Source organism: Coptis chinensis, chromosome 8 (assembly GCF_015680905.1).
Source record: "Coptis chinensis isolate HL-2020 chromosome 8, ASM1568090v1, whole genome shotgun sequence".
Lineage (NCBI taxonomy): Eukaryota > Viridiplantae > Streptophyta > Magnoliopsida > Ranunculales > Ranunculaceae > Coptis > Coptis chinensis.
The window spans coordinates 87,550,394-87,569,184 of NC_141463.1; the positions used below are offsets into that span (position 1 = coordinate 87,550,394).

Here is an 18,791-nt window from a genome sequence, read left to right on the forward strand (position 1 = left end):
AGTTGGCTAAGTTTGCCAAGTTAAAATGTAAAAGTCAACTTACATTGTGTGGCGGTGCAGTAACGCGTGCACCTCGGCCAAGTTCAAGCGCCTGCGATACGCATGCTTGGTTAGGTACGGTCTATCATTGAACTGCATATCCTCTTACAGGCTGGGCTCCAGTAATATTTTATACTTTCTTTTCTACAGTATCCACAACTATCTAGAATATTGGCCTCCATCCGATCCATATGGAACTGGAAAAAAGAAAAAAAAAAAAAAAAAAAGATACACGACTTGACTCTTTTAATTAGGGACCATGCACCCATTGCAAGCGCTTGTCACTTCAAATACAAGTATGACCACGTGCAAGCTATTTTACATGACTAGCATTATGCACGTGCGTTGCACGTTAAACCAAGTCCTTTATGGGGCATGAAGATCAGTTAAGGGAGTTGAGAACCTGTTAATATATGCATTGCTGTGAAATAATTAAATGAAAGAAATGCAGAAGAATAGATTGCACCTGCATTGAAGAAAAATAGGGTACAAAGCCATAATTAAAGATAAAGGTCATAATTAAAGATAAAGGTCGAAGAAATGCCAAAAAAGTTGATTATATACTTTAAAACCAAAATCATCATCTGTACATGTCAAAATTAGTTGAAACATTACAAAAAAGAAAAGAACGATATGGACAGAAGCTAGTTATGTGAAGCCAAGTGGATTTCTGGGTCTTGCAGTTAAGTTCTTTGTTAAAGCATTCAGCATAGCATATGTACTCACTGCCAAAGGAAAAAGAGATTTGTATGAATATACATGATAGAGATGACAAAAGTTTATAGTAACCAATTCAAATTGTAAAGGTGTTGCACTTACATTTTCATTCAGATTTGGTGCTACATTACTTGTTGAATCATTTATGATTGGAGAGATTTTTGAAAGGGTGAAGAAGCTATTTTTGTGTTGTCTGTTGAAATTTGTTATTTTTATACGAAACATGGCCTTATATCCCACCAAATTTTGGAACAGTTGTAGTATAATCTCTGTACCATTCTCCTGGAAATATTGAATGTGCACAATTTAAAATGCAATTGGATGTATGTGCTCAAAGTAAGAGACATATATATATTTTTGCACCTGTGATTCAATGTGGGCCAGTTCTTTTTCGGTTTTTTGTAGGAGTGTCATTGCTTCATCTCGAAATGCTACAACTCTTGCGGTAGACGTTTCGTCTTTTATCTCCATTCGTAGTTGGTACCTACGCAATATTAGATTAATTATAACATATAAATAAAGTAGTTAAAAAAGTTATAATTTACCTTTGTTCTGGTGATACAATGCCGTGGTTTGTGCAACTGTAACCGTTACTGGTGTTATTAACTACTTTTAGACAATCTGAATGTGGACATGCATTGTAAGTCCATCCCTTGTCATGAAGTATTTTGGAAATAATTGCCTCACAAGTGAAATGGTTTTGCTGTAAATATGATGGGTTGTTAAACGGGACATGGAATATGTAAAAAATAAAAGTTGTAGATTAATATACCTTGAATGACGTACCTGTGATGAAGCATCATTAGCTGAGGCAATTACATCTGATAGTGTTTTTTTGTTTTGGGACAACGGTTGTGGAGCGATACTTGATGGTGGTTGAAGAGGCCCTTGCAACAGAAATTTACTTTGAGCTGGTACTGGACTGTAGAGAAATGAAATTGTCTTGATAGTAAATGGAGTATAGTTGAAGATTATAGATATCGTACTTGAATTTGAAATTTGAACAGTAAGTTGAATATTACATAGGTGTAGTATGTGCCCAAGGCATCTCTAACTAAATTGCTATTGAAGTTTATGCGCATGGAAAATTTTGTAATGAAACAGAGAAAAATAGCTCCAATTATAGTTGAAAGAGTGGAGCAAACTTAGAGCACCAAGAGCTTTCCTATTTGGAAATCGCAAGTCAGACCATTTTTCCTATTTATATAATTATAACATGAAAAGGTTGCAATGAGTCGAGTTCTGTAGGATGTGAATCTATTGGCTTCCCTGAGATGAATAAAAATGCAATGATGCAAGTTGTGCAAGTTGTGCTAATCTCATGTATTTAGGCAACTAAATAAAGACGATAGGGTTCAAATACTTAGAGAAGATCAATAATTATATCACTGATCAAGTTAGTTTTTCTCTGAGAACAACCTATACCTGCATTATTCTCCTGCAAAGAGCATCCCACTTCTCATGTATATTACTAAATAAACAATTATTAGAATAAAGAAAAAGTAATATATTAATCGAGCACAGGCATATATGGTAGACCCAAAAGCATATGCACTCAATATATATAATTTATGTCAAGAACATCAAGAAGAGTACCTGTTTATGATGTTCGTAACTTGTGAAATTTGCAAATTTAGATATAGCTTTGTTGCAGCCGTAGACGACAAAACATATTCATGATATTCATCTGTAGCATGTTTAGATTTGGATAAGTTAAACAATAATAAAATATGATAGAAATTGATCAATACGAATGTTGAGTTTGATCGGAACAAACATACCATCATATCTAACGCTTGTAGAAGTCACTATTAAAACTGATGCGTTAGAATTATCTTTGAATGCATCATCATCGAATTGTGTTGCCGAGTTGCTCCACAATGTGATTTTCAATACATATCCGCTATATAATGAAATAACAATTAAGTAGCACATGGGAGATGCAAGAGAGATATATAGAAAGTTTTTTATTTGATTGGAATAAAATCACTTACTCCTCATCTTGGAGTTTAATCACTCTTACAACAGTTTTATGTCCATTTTTTTCACTATATTCTTTAGCTTATTCCACTCGTACACGCGTCCAACAACATCTGTAAGAAAAGAGAAAAGCATAAAACATTAGAATGATGCTGGATATAGTTATTAAAATATTTTTTTATAGATATTTACCTGAAAGATTTTTGTTGTCAATCTTTGATGGTATTTGATCGAAACTGATAAATGAAAATGCATGTTCTGGAAAGTTCATAAATTTGATTTTAAGTGGTTTTATGCTGGTGTACCAGTTGAAACAAATAATATACTTTCCAAGTATGACATTATATTTCTTGTCGTTTTTTAACAAAGAAAATCGATCTAGAGAGTAAATCTCGTTCTCAACTATGTGGCGTTTGAACTTCTTCATCAATGATTTATCAACTCTTGCATGTATTTGGTGTCCCTGAGAAAAGTGCAGACAATGTTATATATAGTGAATAAAAAAATAGAATGTTACGCAACTATACGTACATGTTCGTCAATAAGCAGCATGTCTAGACTATTTACTTCATCTGTAGTGTAGTCAACTGCTTGCCATAATCTAGTGACTCTAGCCATTATTTTCCACTCTCTATTAGTCGAGTCAATATCTGCAATGCAATGATGTTGAACATGTGCCATTTGCAGAAGTCTCTACACATAATGAAAGATTAGCTCTTGTAGGTATTGTAGTTATACTAACACACGTAAAGCCAACTTAACTGGAAATAGCTATATCAAACATTTATACAACAGTGAAAGACAGACATGTAATTTGAGTTTAAACTGGCATCAATTCTCAAAAGTTTAAAGATATAAATCGATCTCTAAGATCAAACTCTAAGTATCATATAGCAATACTCCTTATCTTTATTAACGCCAAGATTATCGTTACTATCCATGACCTTATGACCTGTAACAATTCAGCAAATATTAGTTTCATCTGCCAAGTATATAGCAGCAGTTTTGGAGTTGAATATAAACAATGCCTTTCATGTACCAATGGATTCAGTTGTGTCCAATACTCCAACCACAGAATTTGATAAGCAGAAAACATGTTAATGGTAAAGTGACGATATTTGGTCTAGAGGTCATGTCATCAAAGTCAGGTAGAGCAAATAAATAGAAATTGTTATGAAAACATAAAACATACTAATCTAAAAAAATTTATACATACATACAAATATTTGTTCTTAAAGATGAATGATGCAAGAAATCAAAACAGGATGATTTTAATTATATGAGAGAGCTTACTTGGGTATTAATTACAGTGAGACGAAACCGCTTCAATTCGAAACCCGACTTTCAGTGTAGAATTGCTAGGTCGGTTGTAAATAAATTACTTAAAGCTTACGACTGGACTGGGCCATTTTCTAGTATGGTCTAAACAAAATCAACCCATATGGCTACGATACTACTTGCTACTTGGCGTAGATAATTTCAAAAATGAGAAACAATAAGTCCCATAGCAACATGTCCTTTACTCCGGGTAATTCTGTCTCAAGCGCCCGAAAGATCGCGGAAACAACAATTTTTCTGATGGAAAGAGAACTCAAAAAAACGATAAATTCTTACTGAAGAAATCAATAATGACTCTCCCATCCGTAGCCCGGCCTGACGATTTCTTAAAGTAAGTCATTTCACAGGGAATAGACTGTGGCAGAAAAGCCGCTGAGAAACCGCCAGTATCAGAATTGGAGTCACCAAAGTTGAAGATAGCTTGAAACTCACATTTGGCCTCACATATAGAACCCAAGAAAGCCATGGTCACCACCAACATGGCTAAGACTTGCTGGATAACAAACCAAGCACCCATTTCTAAAGAATGGATCTCTTTTTGCTAGTGAAAATTATGCACTATAGATGCTGATGGAAAAAGAATTTATACACAAAAGGATGCATTAGTCGTTGTAAATGTGTAAGCCATAGAAGGACAAATTTTTTCTCATAAGCTCCATTTGAAAACAATATTGCTATACAGATATTATTCAATGTGTGGTTCATAATTGAGTTAATTTTCATTTTCATTACAACTGAAATGAAGAAGAAAAATAGCAGAAAATTGATGTGGCCAGGATGATCTGCCTCAGAACATTGTTCAAATGACACACCTATTCCACAATAGCCACCGGATAGGTAATATCCAGTTTTCAGTCATTGATTGAAGAAATGAAATTACACGCTCAGTTTTTGGCTTTACAGGATCTGTCACAGCAAATGATACAGAAACCATGCCATCCACAGCAACCAACACGCAAGTGCGAGCAAGGTGCTCACTATCTGACATGTACTCCTAAACCTCGTGAACCTTCATGAGTCTCTTGTTCCCAACCAATACCATTTTCTCACCAACCATGCCGCCCACCCCAGACCCTGGGTACACCTCGAAGTCTTTATCTACATTTACGTGCTTATACTGCTAATGCAGCTTCTTAGCATGCGCCACTATAGCTTTTGCGACAGGATGCTTACTGTTTGATTTGAAAATTAAAGAAAAAAAAACAAATAAATGGTAATCCAAAACAACTATTCCCGTTTCCCTTACAAAGCAAGTAATGATAAGAGAAGGAGTAGCTAGAAACAAAGACTACCTCTGCAATAGCAGCCATGTCACAAAATTCTTGAATAGCCATGTCTGAAAACAGCATCGTACTAACTACCAAAGGCTTCTCTACTGTGTAAGAGTTCCAGTCTTCTCAAACACACACATTTCACCTGAAGCCAGAGTGTTGAAATCCAATGAATCATCTTTCTATGCATTTAGTCAACAGAATGTGTTTAGAATCAAAGACAAAATAGAAGATATAAAAGTTACATATAACAGTTTTGAATGTTTATTAACAGATATTCGATACAATTTTTTGCTTTGGGTGCTTTTTCAAGAGCATTTCTACCTTTGATGAGAACGCCTTGGGAAGTACCTATTCATGTGGAAATCTTGACAGCTGTTGGGGTAGCTGAACCCAGTGCACATGGGTGGGCGACTACCAGCACTGAAATACCAAACTGCAATGGCAGTTCAAATACATAAATAGCTTTTGGAATCCAACGTTTAGAGTAAACACCGGCTTCTCCAAAAATGAGCCAGCCCAACCATGTCATGAGTGCTGCCACAATAACCTGTGAAAAATGGAGGCAACTGCAAACATTGAACCAAATGTACATATGAAAATAGTACACAAATGAACTAATTGCTGCTAATTTCATTTTTTTTTTATTGGCAAGCATGTTTTGAATGAGATTAGTTTAGCATGAGTTGCTAATTTGTAATTCATATTGATTAAAATGAAAGTTGACCACCAATAATGCAAAGCAAATTGATTACTCAAATGCAGCAATAACTTATGGACAAACTACATAACTATCTTTCAGACTTGTACTGGAGTTTGTCATACCCTGGGAGTGCTATGCAGACTGGAATTTTACGATTCAATCAACCGATCAATCATAAACTTAACTTCAATGAAATGATGCCATAATGATATCCTATTATCATGGTGCCTTAACAGCTTCTACCAGTCACCAGACCCACCACAGAGATTGAGACATTCCACACATTCTGAAGGTCAAAAAGCATAACTGAACCAAGAGCATATCAAGAAAAATTTCATGCTAAACATGGCCAAGTGACTTGGGGATATCCTGAAGGTTACATATGTTTCAAATAGTCAACAACTCAGCATCACTTAATGTCTAAGTGCAAAAGAGATAGACTAGAGGTTACAACGTAAATATTGTTTAAATCTGATAATTAACAACCAGTGTCTCCAAACCAGTATTACAATATAAACACTTGACAAAAAAAAATTAAACAGCCCAACACATAGTTTAATGAAATGAGCAGCAAAACATGGGAAAAAAAAACAATGATAGTCTAATTTATTTATGTCCAAAAGTCATACTTGCACTTAATTATACATAATCCAAAGAACTAATGATTATCCATCCCAAAGTTAACTGAAACTTACTTTTGTTATAAAGGCACAATGCCATGCGTTGCACATTTGTAACAGCTACTGGTGATATCAACTGTCTTTAGGCAACGTTCGCATGCATTGTAAAACCATCCCTTGTCAAGAAGTACCTTGGAAATACACATCTCACAGGTAAAATGCATTTGCTGTAAATAATATATTAAGTTATATGGTATATAGAATATTTAAGAGATGAAAGTTATATACAAACATATGTTGATTTCTGACAAAGTTTTTTTGTTTTTGGAAATGAAGAGAGTGCGGTGAATATTGGCAATGCTTGAGGAAGCACTTGTAATGGAAGTTGACTTTGTGTTGGTACTGAACTGGAGGTAAAAAAAAAATTAATAAGCAAAAAAAAAAAATCATCATGTGGATAGAACACGGAAGATCAATAACATTAACACTATATTCAGAACACAATAATAAAACTGCACAAAAAAAGAACAAACTGTGTATAGAGTTCACTTACGGCAATTCACAATCTAATAACTTACCAGTAAGAGTGCAATGAGGAATGGTCTGACCATGTGACTCGGGTATTATTAAAGCAAATCCTAGACGAATCAGAATATGTTTCCAGTGAAATCAAATAGAACATGTGTAAGACAGTTGTATTTGTGTGTATATATATATATTGTGGTATGAACGCATCATAGTTCTTCTTATTTTAGCATTAGATCCCATCTTAACATTGGATGGAGCTGTACCACGAACTTTTTTTAATTTTTATAGCTTAAAAAAAGATTTCTGAAACACAAATTACTGAGAATTTCAAAAGTTAATTCCAGCCTATTCAAATTTTAGTAAAGCAGTACATCACACCTATGAGTTTCTCTTTACATTAAGGTAATAACAATAAACGATTAAATTGTAAAAAAAAAAATGGAAATATTTTGGAGTAAAGGATTATACCTTCTCTATTAATCAGTTTATTTTTGAGTTCCTTGCTTGCAAGTGAAGCCTCAGCAACAGTAGATTCAAGCATCTTGAAACTATAAGAGAGGTGTCCAATACTCCAACAATGCCCTGAAGGTCATCAATTCCGAGAATCCCCTGGGCAGGGGTTTAAAGGTATTGGTCTTAATATCATGTAAAGTTCTACCAATAAAAGAATAAAGAAAAATAATTTGAAATTGGAAAATACATGTAACATTTAGATGTCGCCTACACGGGAACAGAGAAGGTTACATTTACATAATGAAACAGATTCACAACAACAAAAAGAACTCTAAAAAAAAATGTGAAGAAAAATGAAAAAGAAAGAGGAGATGATGGTGAAATCCAAGAAGAGAGTGTACTCTATTCACCAACCTCAAATTTCTACAGTCGCTTCCTTAAGTGAATAGGCGGACAAAGTATGAAAATACTCTTCGCTTTCTCTCGGTTTTTGATCAGTTACAGATCAATTTAGTTGCATCTTTTTGGACTGACAGATATAAATAATGTCCACTATTTCAAGATTGTTAAGTGTTTGTTTTTATAGCTAACCATCCTGTTGTGATTTTTTCTAGACACACCAACAGAGACGAATGATGGTTATATCAAGACAAACGATCCAACAGGAAGTAAGAGATGAGTTACTCGTCGTAGTATGGCAAGGATGGCTTCTCACCAAGGATAACTCACAAATCAGATATGAAAGATAAGAAATCCTTTCCTATCACAGATGCAGTGGTATCTTATAAACACATTCAGTTCAACAGTAAAATATAATAATAGAACAAAATTACTGCATTAGCATCGTGGTTGTCAATCCCAGGTATGGAAGTAACCAATTTTAGAATTGCATCTATCCTCTTCACTGATTGCTCTCTCTTTTGAAACAACATATCACATTTTTCAGATACTCCTTATACATTAAGAAAAACGAAAAATTTGGTTAATCTACTGACCTCAACCTTGAATTTAGAGTGTATCCTGCTGCTTACAAACTGTAGTATAAATTTTCATTTGGGAATTTTTAGGTGAAGAATTAGTTATGAAGATTTATTTAAGAGCCTCTAGATTATATAGCTAGCGACCAACAATTAATTCTAGTGCTAATCTAGTTCCAAAAGTTAATCACATCTGTATTTCACATTATGTGTGCACATATATTATTAGGAAATAAACATACCTGAGCAACAAAATTATTGACAATATCAGTGCATCTGTAGTAGTTCATGGTCAATGCTTCAGTTGTACGCTTTGCTTCATCATAGCAACTTCTAACTTCTGCACCCACCACAACAACAACCAAACAATGCTTGTGTAAGATTTCAACTCATTCTCGAACACTCATTTGTAAATGTATGATTTTTTCGTACAATACATGAGTTGCATAATCCTGTTATGCAATTAGCTTTAGAACTAAACATATCAAGTATCAGCCGTACAAAATCAACATAAATCAACAACTACAACAATGTCCATATATAAGAGTTGTGAACATAGGTTGTTTTTGATAAGTATACAGAAGCTTCAAAGCTACTTACAGCAGAAAGAAGATAGTGACCTCTGAGAGATATCATTGTGATATGGAGTTAAATGAGGAGAACACGTCAGTGTAGACCACATTTCTCGTGAAAGTTCCCAAATAACCTGGTTGGTTTCCCTTTTTGACTAATACTTTGGTCGTGTGTCTTGATACGCCTCTTGACAATGCCACATAGAGTTGGCCATGACTGAATACATGATCAGGTAAGTAAACACCAACGTGCGGTAATGTTTGCCCTTGAGCTCTATGTATGGTCAAAGCGAAACTCAAACGAATTGGAAACTGCTTTCTTATCATATTGAATGGAAGCTTCAGATCCTCGCTAGGCTTCAGGGGTATACGGTGCAAGAAAGCAGGTGCACCTTTAAAACCACCTGTAGCAATCTCTGCATGAATCAAGTTCGGTAGAAAAGAGCGGCATACTAACCTTGTTCCATTGCACAACCCATTTTTGGGATCAATGTTTCTGAGAAGCATTATCGGTGATCCTATCTTCAAAGTCAATATGTGAGGCAACCCACCTGGATTAATAGAGTTAAGCAACTCCGGTTGGTACAAATGGCATTCATCATTCTCAACATGATCAAATGAGTAGTACGTGACTTCATCTCCTTGAAAATTTTGAATAACATGCTCGTTTATACGATCAGCAGCATCATTGGTTGGAGTAATGAGAGCCCGCTGGACTACGTAATTTATATTGCCTGCATTTTCTTGTATGTCTAGGAACACACTGTCTATTAGCCGAGTCAAAGAGTGATCATCCACCCATGGTATGACCATGTCATCAGGTATCTTTACCATATCACCATTGATACATGTCTCAGTGTCGTCTCCTATACGCAGTAAAAGATCGGAAAATGAAGGATCTTCCAATGCACGCATATTCACTCTAAGACGGATGACTTTTACATAGTTCCATAAATTTGATTTTGTTACGCATGTATCTATAGTTTGTTCTATTGTACCTTTATTTATAATAGGTAGCGTCTGGCAAAAGTCACCACCCATCACCAAAACTTTACCACCAAAAGGATTTTCAACATCCATGATATCTCTCAAGGTTCTGTCCAAAGCCTCAAATGTGTGACGATGGGTCATTGTAGCTTCATCCCATATGATAATAGAGGATTCTCGCAGCAGTTCAACCAAGGGAGAATGCTTACTTATATTACACGTGGATGCTGATCGTAGATTTATAGGTATTTTAAACCTTGAGTGTGCTGTACGACCTCCTGGAAACATTGTGGCAGCAATACCAGAGCTGGATGTAGCAATTGCTATGCGTCCCTCATTCCTCAAATAGGCTAAGATCGACCGGTATAGAAATGTTTTCCCAGTGCCTCCTGGTCCATCAATAAAATAAACAGAACTTTCGTTACGTTTAACTGAGTGTATAATAGTGTCAAAAGCAATCCGCTGATCAACATTCAAAATTTGAATGGATGCCAAGTCTTCAGGTGGTATAGGTACTCGGCGCTCCTCCATATTTATGCTGAAGTCCGAAGAGCACCGAATGCATGTTTCTGATATGCACGGCAAATCAAAATCTGAAATAGATTTGTTGTATTGGGACAACAATGAATTCAACTCTGTGAACAAACGATTCGTCTTGTGAGTGGAGCAAGTTGTAGAAGGGAAATCATCTGCCATATAGTCGTGGAACTCATTCCATAAAGCACGAACACCCACTGGCTGGCAATGTATTAAAATAGTGACAAAGCATCGTCTGAGTGCTGAAGGCATATGAATAGTAGCTGTTTCTAACAACGACTCCCTTATCGCATTATCACTTTCAAGTAAACCTAATCTCTCAGCAGCTTCTTTAAATGTTGAGCACTTGTAAGAGTTAATGGTCTTTAAGTCATCGAAAGAGGTTGGGCCTCTAACATGGTCAAGCAGCAATTTTAAGTAGAATCTTTCTCCTTCGAAAGGTGACACAGTGTGTAACCTGCCAATCACTTTGTTAAATCCTCGTCTTTTCTCCTAGCATCTTTGCGAATTATTTCATGTATAGTGCTCAGGAAACTCACGATACAAATACTGTCTTGCATCGATGTGAAATGCATTTTTCCTAAAAAATTCAGTTAACATAGTGCGTGAGGTCTTTTCATGTGACAGCAATTCCTGTAGATCTCGACCCTCGGAGTAAAGGACTTGGTGCATGTTTTCAAGATGAACTTGAGGGGCATAAACTGATGGATAAATTTTATTGAGTGGAAACTTGAATATCCTCCAAAGCGCTTCATGAGGTGTAATCCAGTGTGCATCTACAAATTTCTTTATCTCATCTTGATCATCATGTGACGTGGAATTTACCTCCATAGATACCCGGTCGGAGCCTTTATACACATACTTGTACAGATACTTCACACACTTGATTGTTGAGCATATTTCTACATTGATGTGACAATCATATTTCCGCAGGAGCCAAGGATTATAAGGGATAACCCTAACGATTGTCAACAGATAACCCCTTGGAGAGAGTTAGCACCCAACCATTACGTCTTATTCTATATGTTGGGTAAGAGTCGTTTCCTTGAACTGTGACTTCAGCAAACTCCTTCGGATATTTTTTCTTGCATAAACCATATTTCATGCAAACAGAATTTGATTTAAGGTAGCCACAGGGCCCATGAATCATATGTCGCTTGACTAAATCATATAAGACAGGCTCTGAATTTGGATCTGGAATTTCTGCTCGAACAACATTGTCGTAGTCATCAGGAGTGCTGAATTTATCATCATTATCAAGGAATAAGAGTATGTGTGCATGTGGGAGACCCCTTTTTTGGAACTCAATGACATGAACATGTGCTATTACTTTGCCCAAGATGTTTTTGGTGAAGAGATCATTTTTGAGCTCTTCAAATCTTGCATGAAATGCACGGACTACTACTTCTGGACGATCTTGCGGTGTCTGGCCTTCATATAAATTGTCTTTGATTTCATCCCAGTTGGGGTTGCAAGTCATTGTAATAAAGAGATCAAGCTTTCCAAATTTTTGAACCAAGGCCATTGCATCATAGTACCTTTGGTGCATATCGCAAGGACTTCCTATATAACTTGATGGCAATATTATTCTACTACCAACATTGCCTAAAGGAATCCAGAAAGATAAATTATAGATAAAAAAAAAGTATAAATAATAATAAATAAATAAATTATAACAATCGCGTTTGTTGCAAACTTGTATCAGTGACCCCAGCGGCAAGAGAATCATGTAAACCTTGGTATAGTTCAGCCCTAATCTTATCTTGGTTGTTGTGTATAAAACGGAGTTGTTGAGTTGCTATCTTAACATAATTGTCAACCGCGTACTGCTGCAAAAGTCTACCACTACGGAGTAACAACGATAGATGGTTATCTCGAATCTGGTCATGTCAAACATGAGCTTCGTTTATGTAAGCATTATGTATAACTTGAACCCAATTATATAAGAATTTATCATAATATATATAAGATGAAAATTGACATGTACCTGTAGCATGTAAGAATAAAAAGCTCGGCAACTGATTCTATGTGAATTATCAGAAAAATATGTGCAAATCCCAGCCAAAGTTAACATATGGATGCAATAAAGGATATTGCAATGGGTCATAATAACCCGCAATGTCTGGGATGTTGAATATATCACCAGATTTTGCTTCAACAATAACGTCTCTTTCATTCATGTTAGTTGGCTCTTCACCTCCGATTAAGATAGTTGCAACCTCCGAAGATTCTGGTAGTGAATATTGATGGCGATTAGGTGGCTGCTCTTTGATGTGTAGACGAATATTGTTAAGAATGTCATGATGAGAGATCTCACGGAAAATATGCACGAATCTGTTGTTTGAGTCTAACACTTTTTTAGGATAGCCAAAACCCGTCTATCAAGAATTTTACTCTCAGTTAAACGATACTCCAATTCATGGTCAGTGTCATAAATATACATTTGCAAATAACATGGCCGGTCGCCAGGTCGTGGTAGGAGACCACCAATTCGATGATATATGGCACCCCTAGCACGATATGTGTACACACCATTTCTACCATTTGCCAAATCATTATCAATATGAACTCCCATGGAAGTAAAAGAGAACACATGGTTATACGAACGAATATTCTCTCGAAAATGAATACCATCAGCTGATTGTGACGTGTATAGATATGCTAATTCGGGTGGAGGTGCTAGTAAAGGGAGCCTGACCTGGCCGTTAAGACAACAGAGACTACTTGTCTCAGAAGGAAATAATTTCGCTCCATAGTGATGACATGTTTTAAAACTTTGGAGTCGAAATGATTCAATATAAGGGATACCTTCAAAGCCTCGTGCACTGTTGTGGTATGAACGCAATGATGTCCTTCTTGATTTAATACCATTGGATGTAAATTTATTATTCTCTAGTGTAGCTGCCAAATAGTTTACAAAAGATCAAATAAATTTAAGTAAGAAGTTAGTATATTGATTAGAGAAAATTCCAAGAAAAGTGAACATGTGTTTGTAGCTATCTCTGTAGAATGAATTTCATCCGTAAATGAATGCCGGGAATGAAGCAAGTCATTCTCAATATAAACATCAGTTAAGTCAATATTTGGATTTCCTACATTGTCACCAGCTATTATAAAAAAAAAAAAAAAAAAGTTAGTAATAATATCAACAATGAATTGATAACAATAACAACCTAATAATAACAAATATAACGAACAAATTAATAAAGAAATAAACTGAAGTATAAGCATAAAACTCTACATACCAATATTAACTCGAAATGTGTGACAGTCAACTTCAAGTGTGACTGGCAAGTAATTACCAGTGAATCTACTAAACTTTGATTCAATATGTTGCTTCAGTAGAGAGAGCAAATGGTTTACATTTACGTCATACTCAACAATAGCGACACCTGAAGTAAAAAAATAACACGTGCATAAATAATGAAAATTAACAATATAGAATTAAATATACTAATGTCCAAATAGATATTCACATAGATATACAGTAGAACTCAAGTAATTAATTACCTGAATGTTGTGAACTTTGAGCGTCAACTTGGGTAGATTCTTCTTGGGATCGTAATTGGATCTAGTCTACAGTATTAAATAAATATGGCAAAGTATAAATAAATAAGCATACATTAATCAAAATAACATAAACAAAGCAATCAATTACCTGAATGATGTGAAATCTGATCGACGCATTGAACGTATTCTCCTTGGGAATGTAGTTGGCTTGGTCCTTTGACGTTGGTAGGGCCTTCTTGTGGTATATCATGGTCAAGTTTAACTTGTTCACCAGTTAAAACATTCTTTCGACGTCTATAATACTCACGTCTCCGCTCCCGATTAATAGACTGTTGTTCAGCAATCATTCGACGCCTTCTCTGTCACTGACGCAAACGTTCGCATTCCCTATGTGCGGAAAGTTGTTCTTCACTCATCTTTTGGCGTCTATCATGATCGAGTTGAACTTGGCCACCAGTTAAACCATTCTTTCGACATCTATAGTATTCACGGTTCCGTTCCCATTCAATAGATCGTTGTTCAGCAGTCATTTGTTGTCTTCTATCTCGCCGACGCAGACGTTCGCGTTCCTTATGAGCAAAAAGCTGTTCCTCACTCATGTTTTGGCGTCGATTTCTTTGTCTCAGTCGTTGCCGCTCCAGACGATCATGAATTCTTTCTCTTGATAATATACTCAGACTATAGCGATATAAATGCTTGGAAGATTCATTGAAAGGTGTAGAGAGTAAAAAGAGTTTGCAAATTTGAAGTAGCAACAGTAGGTGTTCTAAATAAACCAAAAAGTTGAATCTTTGAAAACTCAAAACTCAATTCCAAACAACAATATTTACCTCAACAACAAGCTTGAATCTTCGAAAAGTCCTTAACTGATAGGTCGGTTTTGAACGAAGTTGGGTTAAAACATAAAATGGGGAGAAAGGGTGGGCGACCTCGAAGCTTAAGAAGAAAGTGAAATGGGGAGACCGAGAGAGAGTGATTAGAGATACAGGAAAAATTGAGAAATGCCAGAAGTTTTGCGAAGTGATGAAATTATGATTTTGTCCCTTGTGACGGACACAAACGTACACCAAATCACTATTCCTCGCACCCCATATTTTTCTAATATAGAAAGATATGGTTGGGCAATCAGGTGTACAGGTGAAGAAAGAGGATCATGTTAACATTTTTACACTCTTTTTTTTTTTGATAAAATCTTCATACATTATATTAAAATAGGTAAAATATCCCTAGAGCATTACAAATAAAACTGTTTAGGACAAGATCAATATATTTTATCCACTCAATTGCTGGCTTGTTTGTGTGACTGAAGTTTTAGTTGCTTTACTCACAAGGAAAAAAATTATTTGTTTATGAAATTCTTGTTCTCTCTATTTTTGTTTTTGGCTGCCTTTTTGCATTTTATGAGTTTGGATGTCGTTGACAAATATGGAAGGAAAGTTCTTCATGTTTTGCATCTAGTGCACTCTCTTTACAGAGATTTCAAACATATATTCTTTGACTTTTGTTTTTTTGTTCGTTGTTTTTTGTTGGTAAATTTTGATAATAGGTGGTGGTTTTTTTAACAGATATGTAGTAGCACAGTGACAATTTTGGGTTTGCATTTCTGAACTGTTTCTTGGTGGCAAAATGGTTATGTACCAAATTAGAATTGCAATACTATGTGTGGTATTATTACTATTGCAATACATAGTAATAATACCATTGTTTGTGTACCAAATTAGAATGAGAATGTCTAAGAGATAGAGAAGTAGAGGTAGACTAGTGTTGCATATGTAGAAAAACTAGCTAGAATGGAAATGAAGAAGAAAAGAGGAATTGGGAAAAAAAGATGCTAATAGATAAACAATTCTTATTTGTTATCCGTAGCTTCGGAATTTCTTTGAGATTGTTTGATAAACTATATACATAGTAAGGATTATTACATCTTGTCCTGATCAAGTGAGTGGCTTGAACTTTTGAAGTGAAGATGTCAAAATCAAACTTGTTCATTTGTATGGTTGGCCTCTTTTTCCCATTCCTCTCCTTTTCTTTTATCAATTTCATTTTGTGCTTGGTGATGAGTACACCTACTTCTGTTGGGGAATAACGATACCAATCGGTCCTCACTATACAGATAACTTGTAATATGAACACACTACAACTCCAGACAAATTCTAAATTTCCACTACAACCAACCTAGTATGTCCAACTCTTTAAACAACTATTAACAACAAATAATAATACAAATTAAAGAAAATATAAAGCATACCACAACATAAAGATGTACTGTGCTTCGGCTAATGATGCTTACTTCCACAAGAGCTAATCCTTTTATAACGTGTGAAGGAAGATTACAATCACTCCTCTCAAGTCTCTCCACCTTACTAGATCACTCCTCTCTCTTTATAGGTTTTTCTCTCTGCAAAGGTTATCTCTCAATTTTGATCTCTCTCAAAATTGGGTTTCAATTCAAGCCTTCTTGTATTAGGTTTTCCAAAATCTTATTTTATGTTTTTATACTAAAAACAAATTTTGCCATCAGAAGTAAAAATAGAAAAAACAAACAAATATAGGCATGGGCGCTGGGCAGTTTATCAACTACACAAAAGGCCAATCTGAAGACGCCCTCAAACCTCATCCTGATTACTAATGAAATTAGTTAACAAGAATAAGGGGGGAGCACCTCCAAGGCTAGGCTAATCCGCGTGCACGCTCAGACCTCATCACTTTTTTCTCATCCTCATGTGAGGGATAACTCCAATAATCTCCCCCTCTCGAACAGTGAGAGGGGATACCTCCATGCAATTTCCAAAAATCAACAGGAGGAGAGTGCTACCATTCGCCAAAAAAATAAACAACAAACATCAAACTTACCTTTTGGTAATACTTTGGTCATCATATCCGACCCGCTCTTGTCTGTATAGATCTTTTCAATACACAAATGTTTGTCTTTGAGTACTTCTCTAATCCAATGATAACGCACATGTATGTGCTTGGATTTAGAATGAAAACTTGGATTCTTACTCAAATGGATGGTGCTCTAACTATCACATAGAACTACAAACTGTTTCTACTTTAGCCCTAGTTCATTGAAGAACTTCTTCATCCATAGCATCTCTTTGCAACACTCAGTGGCTACAATATACTCGGCTTCTGTAGTGGAGATGGTAACACACTTTTGCAACTTAGATTGCCAAGAAACTGCTCCCCCTGCAAAAGTAAACAGATAACTGGAGGTGGACTTCATCGAGTCAACAACACCTGCCATGTCTGCATTAGTGTAGCCTTCAAGTAAGGGCTTACTTCCACGAAAACACAAACACGCTTTGGAAGTGTCCTTGAGATATCTCAATATCCACTTAACACATTTCCAATGCTCCTTACCCGGATTTGATAGAAATCGACTTACAACACCAATGGCAAAAGCAATATCCGGTCTTGTACACACCATTGCAATAACCGCCCCCTACATCAAGTCAAGCCCCACACTACGATGCATAAAGAATCTTTTTCTATTTCATTTGAATAAGGCATAATTTCATGCTCACCCCTTTAGACACATACCTTTGGTCATGCAGAACTGGCCACCAAGTGAACAACTGACTGGCTTTGCTTGATCCATGTTGAATCTCTTCAACACCTTCTCAATGTAGCTTTCTTGAAAAAGCCACAACTTCCCACTCTTTCTATCATGAGTGATCTCAGATCCCAAGTATCCGCTGGCAGTTTTACCCAAATTCTTTATCTCAAAGGACTTACTTTCAAGTCTTTCTTCATCTTTGATATCTTGTTGATGTTCGGGCCAACTATTAACATATCATCCACATACAACAGAGCACTATGAAATTCCCATCCGAAATTTCTCAACAAACACACAATGATCAACGGTTCAACCAAAAATTATGGAGACTTCTTGTATCCTTGCTTCACCATAAAGGAATTAACTTTTATGTACCACTGTCTCGGTGCTTGCTTCAACCCATACAAACTCTTTATCATCTTGTATACTAGGTGCTCCTTGCCTTTGACCTCAAACCCCTCTGGATGGTCCATGTAGACATCTTCTTCAAGGTCTCTATGAAGAAAAGTTGTCTTGACATCTAATTGCTCAACCTCTAGGTTCATACTTGCGGACATACCCAATAACACTCTGATAGAAGTCATCTTAACTACAGGAGAGAAAATTTCATCAAAGACAATACCTTTCCTTTGACCGAATCCCTTCATAACAAGGTGAGCTTTGTGCCTTGGGTGTAGATTATTCTCCTCATGCTTGACTTTGTAGATCGATCCACCTATTCTTGAGAATTTTCATTCCTTTCGGTTTCTCAACTAACTCATAAGTATGATTCTTATGCAAAGAATCCATCTCATCATGCATGGCCTTTAACCACTTCTCTTTGCCTGTACCTTCAAGAGCCTCTTGATAGTACATAGGTTCTCCATAATCATATAGTAAAACATACGTATGTGGTGGATACCTGGTTGAAGCTTGTCTCTCTTTGTCTGACCTCTTTACCCCATCTACTTGTGGCTTAGAAGGATGCACTTCTACTTGCTCAAGTGGTGGTTCATGCACT

The 18,791-nt window shown here is 35.9% G+C and overlaps 2 protein-coding genes across 2 annotated transcripts; both read right to left on the bottom strand.

Moving 5' to 3' along the window:
* Positions 1-579: 579 nt before the first annotated feature.
* LOC147483923 (uncharacterized) lies at positions 580-9,218 on the bottom strand. The gene is made up of 15 exons (XM_086578362.1): positions 8,869-9,218; positions 7,665-7,805; positions 6,744-7,075; positions 5,697-5,895; positions 5,367-5,490; positions 4,030-5,246; positions 3,268-3,429; positions 2,929-3,199; positions 2,538-2,849; positions 2,353-2,443; positions 1,543-1,678; positions 1,302-1,459; positions 1,120-1,240; positions 859-1,038; positions 580-764 (listed from the first exon to the last, which is right to left on the bottom strand). Exons 9-15 carry the CDS (start codon positions 2,689-2,691, stop codon positions 762-764), a joined length of 843 nt encoding a protein of 280 aa, XP_086434488.1. The 5' UTR covers positions 2,692-2,849; positions 2,929-3,199; positions 3,268-3,429; positions 4,030-5,246; positions 5,367-5,490; positions 5,697-5,895; positions 6,744-7,075; positions 7,665-7,805; positions 8,869-9,218; the 3' UTR covers positions 580-761.
* Positions 9,219-11,680: 2,462 nt separating this feature from the next.
* Positions 11,681-13,317, bottom strand: LOC147483924 (uncharacterized). The gene is made up of 4 exons (XM_086579679.1): positions 13,255-13,317; positions 12,795-13,100; positions 12,419-12,602; positions 11,681-12,327 (listed from the first exon to the last, which is right to left on the bottom strand). The coding sequence occupies exons 1-4, from the start codon at positions 13,315-13,317 to the stop codon at positions 11,681-11,683; spliced, it is 1,200 nt and encodes a 399-aa protein (XP_086435805.1).
* Between the last annotated feature and the right edge of the window lie 5,474 nt (positions 13,318-18,791).

Coding starts and splice junctions, on each gene's coding strand:
- LOC147483924 (XM_086579679.1), bottom strand. CDS start 13,317: ATGTGTTCTCTTTTACTTCCATGGGAGTTCATATTGATAATGATTTGG. Junction 12,603..12,794: donor ATCCTTTATTGCATCCATAT/GTTAACTTTGGC, acceptor TGACATGACCAG/ATTCGAGATAACCATCTATC. Junction 12,328..12,418: donor CGCTGGGGTCACTGATACAA/GTTTGCAACAAA, acceptor GGATTCCTTTAG/GCAATGTTGGTAGTAGAATA.
- LOC147483923 (XM_086578362.1), bottom strand. CDS start 2,691: ATGTGCTACTTAATTGTTATTTCATTATATAGCGGATATGTATTGAAA. Junction 2,444..2,537: donor TACAAGCGTTAGATATGATG/GTATGTTTGTTC, acceptor AACATGCTACAG/ATGAATATCATGAATATGTT. Junction 1,460..1,542: donor CTAATGATGCTTCATCACAG/GTACGTCATTCA, acceptor TCATATTTACAG/CAAAACCATTTCACTTGTGA.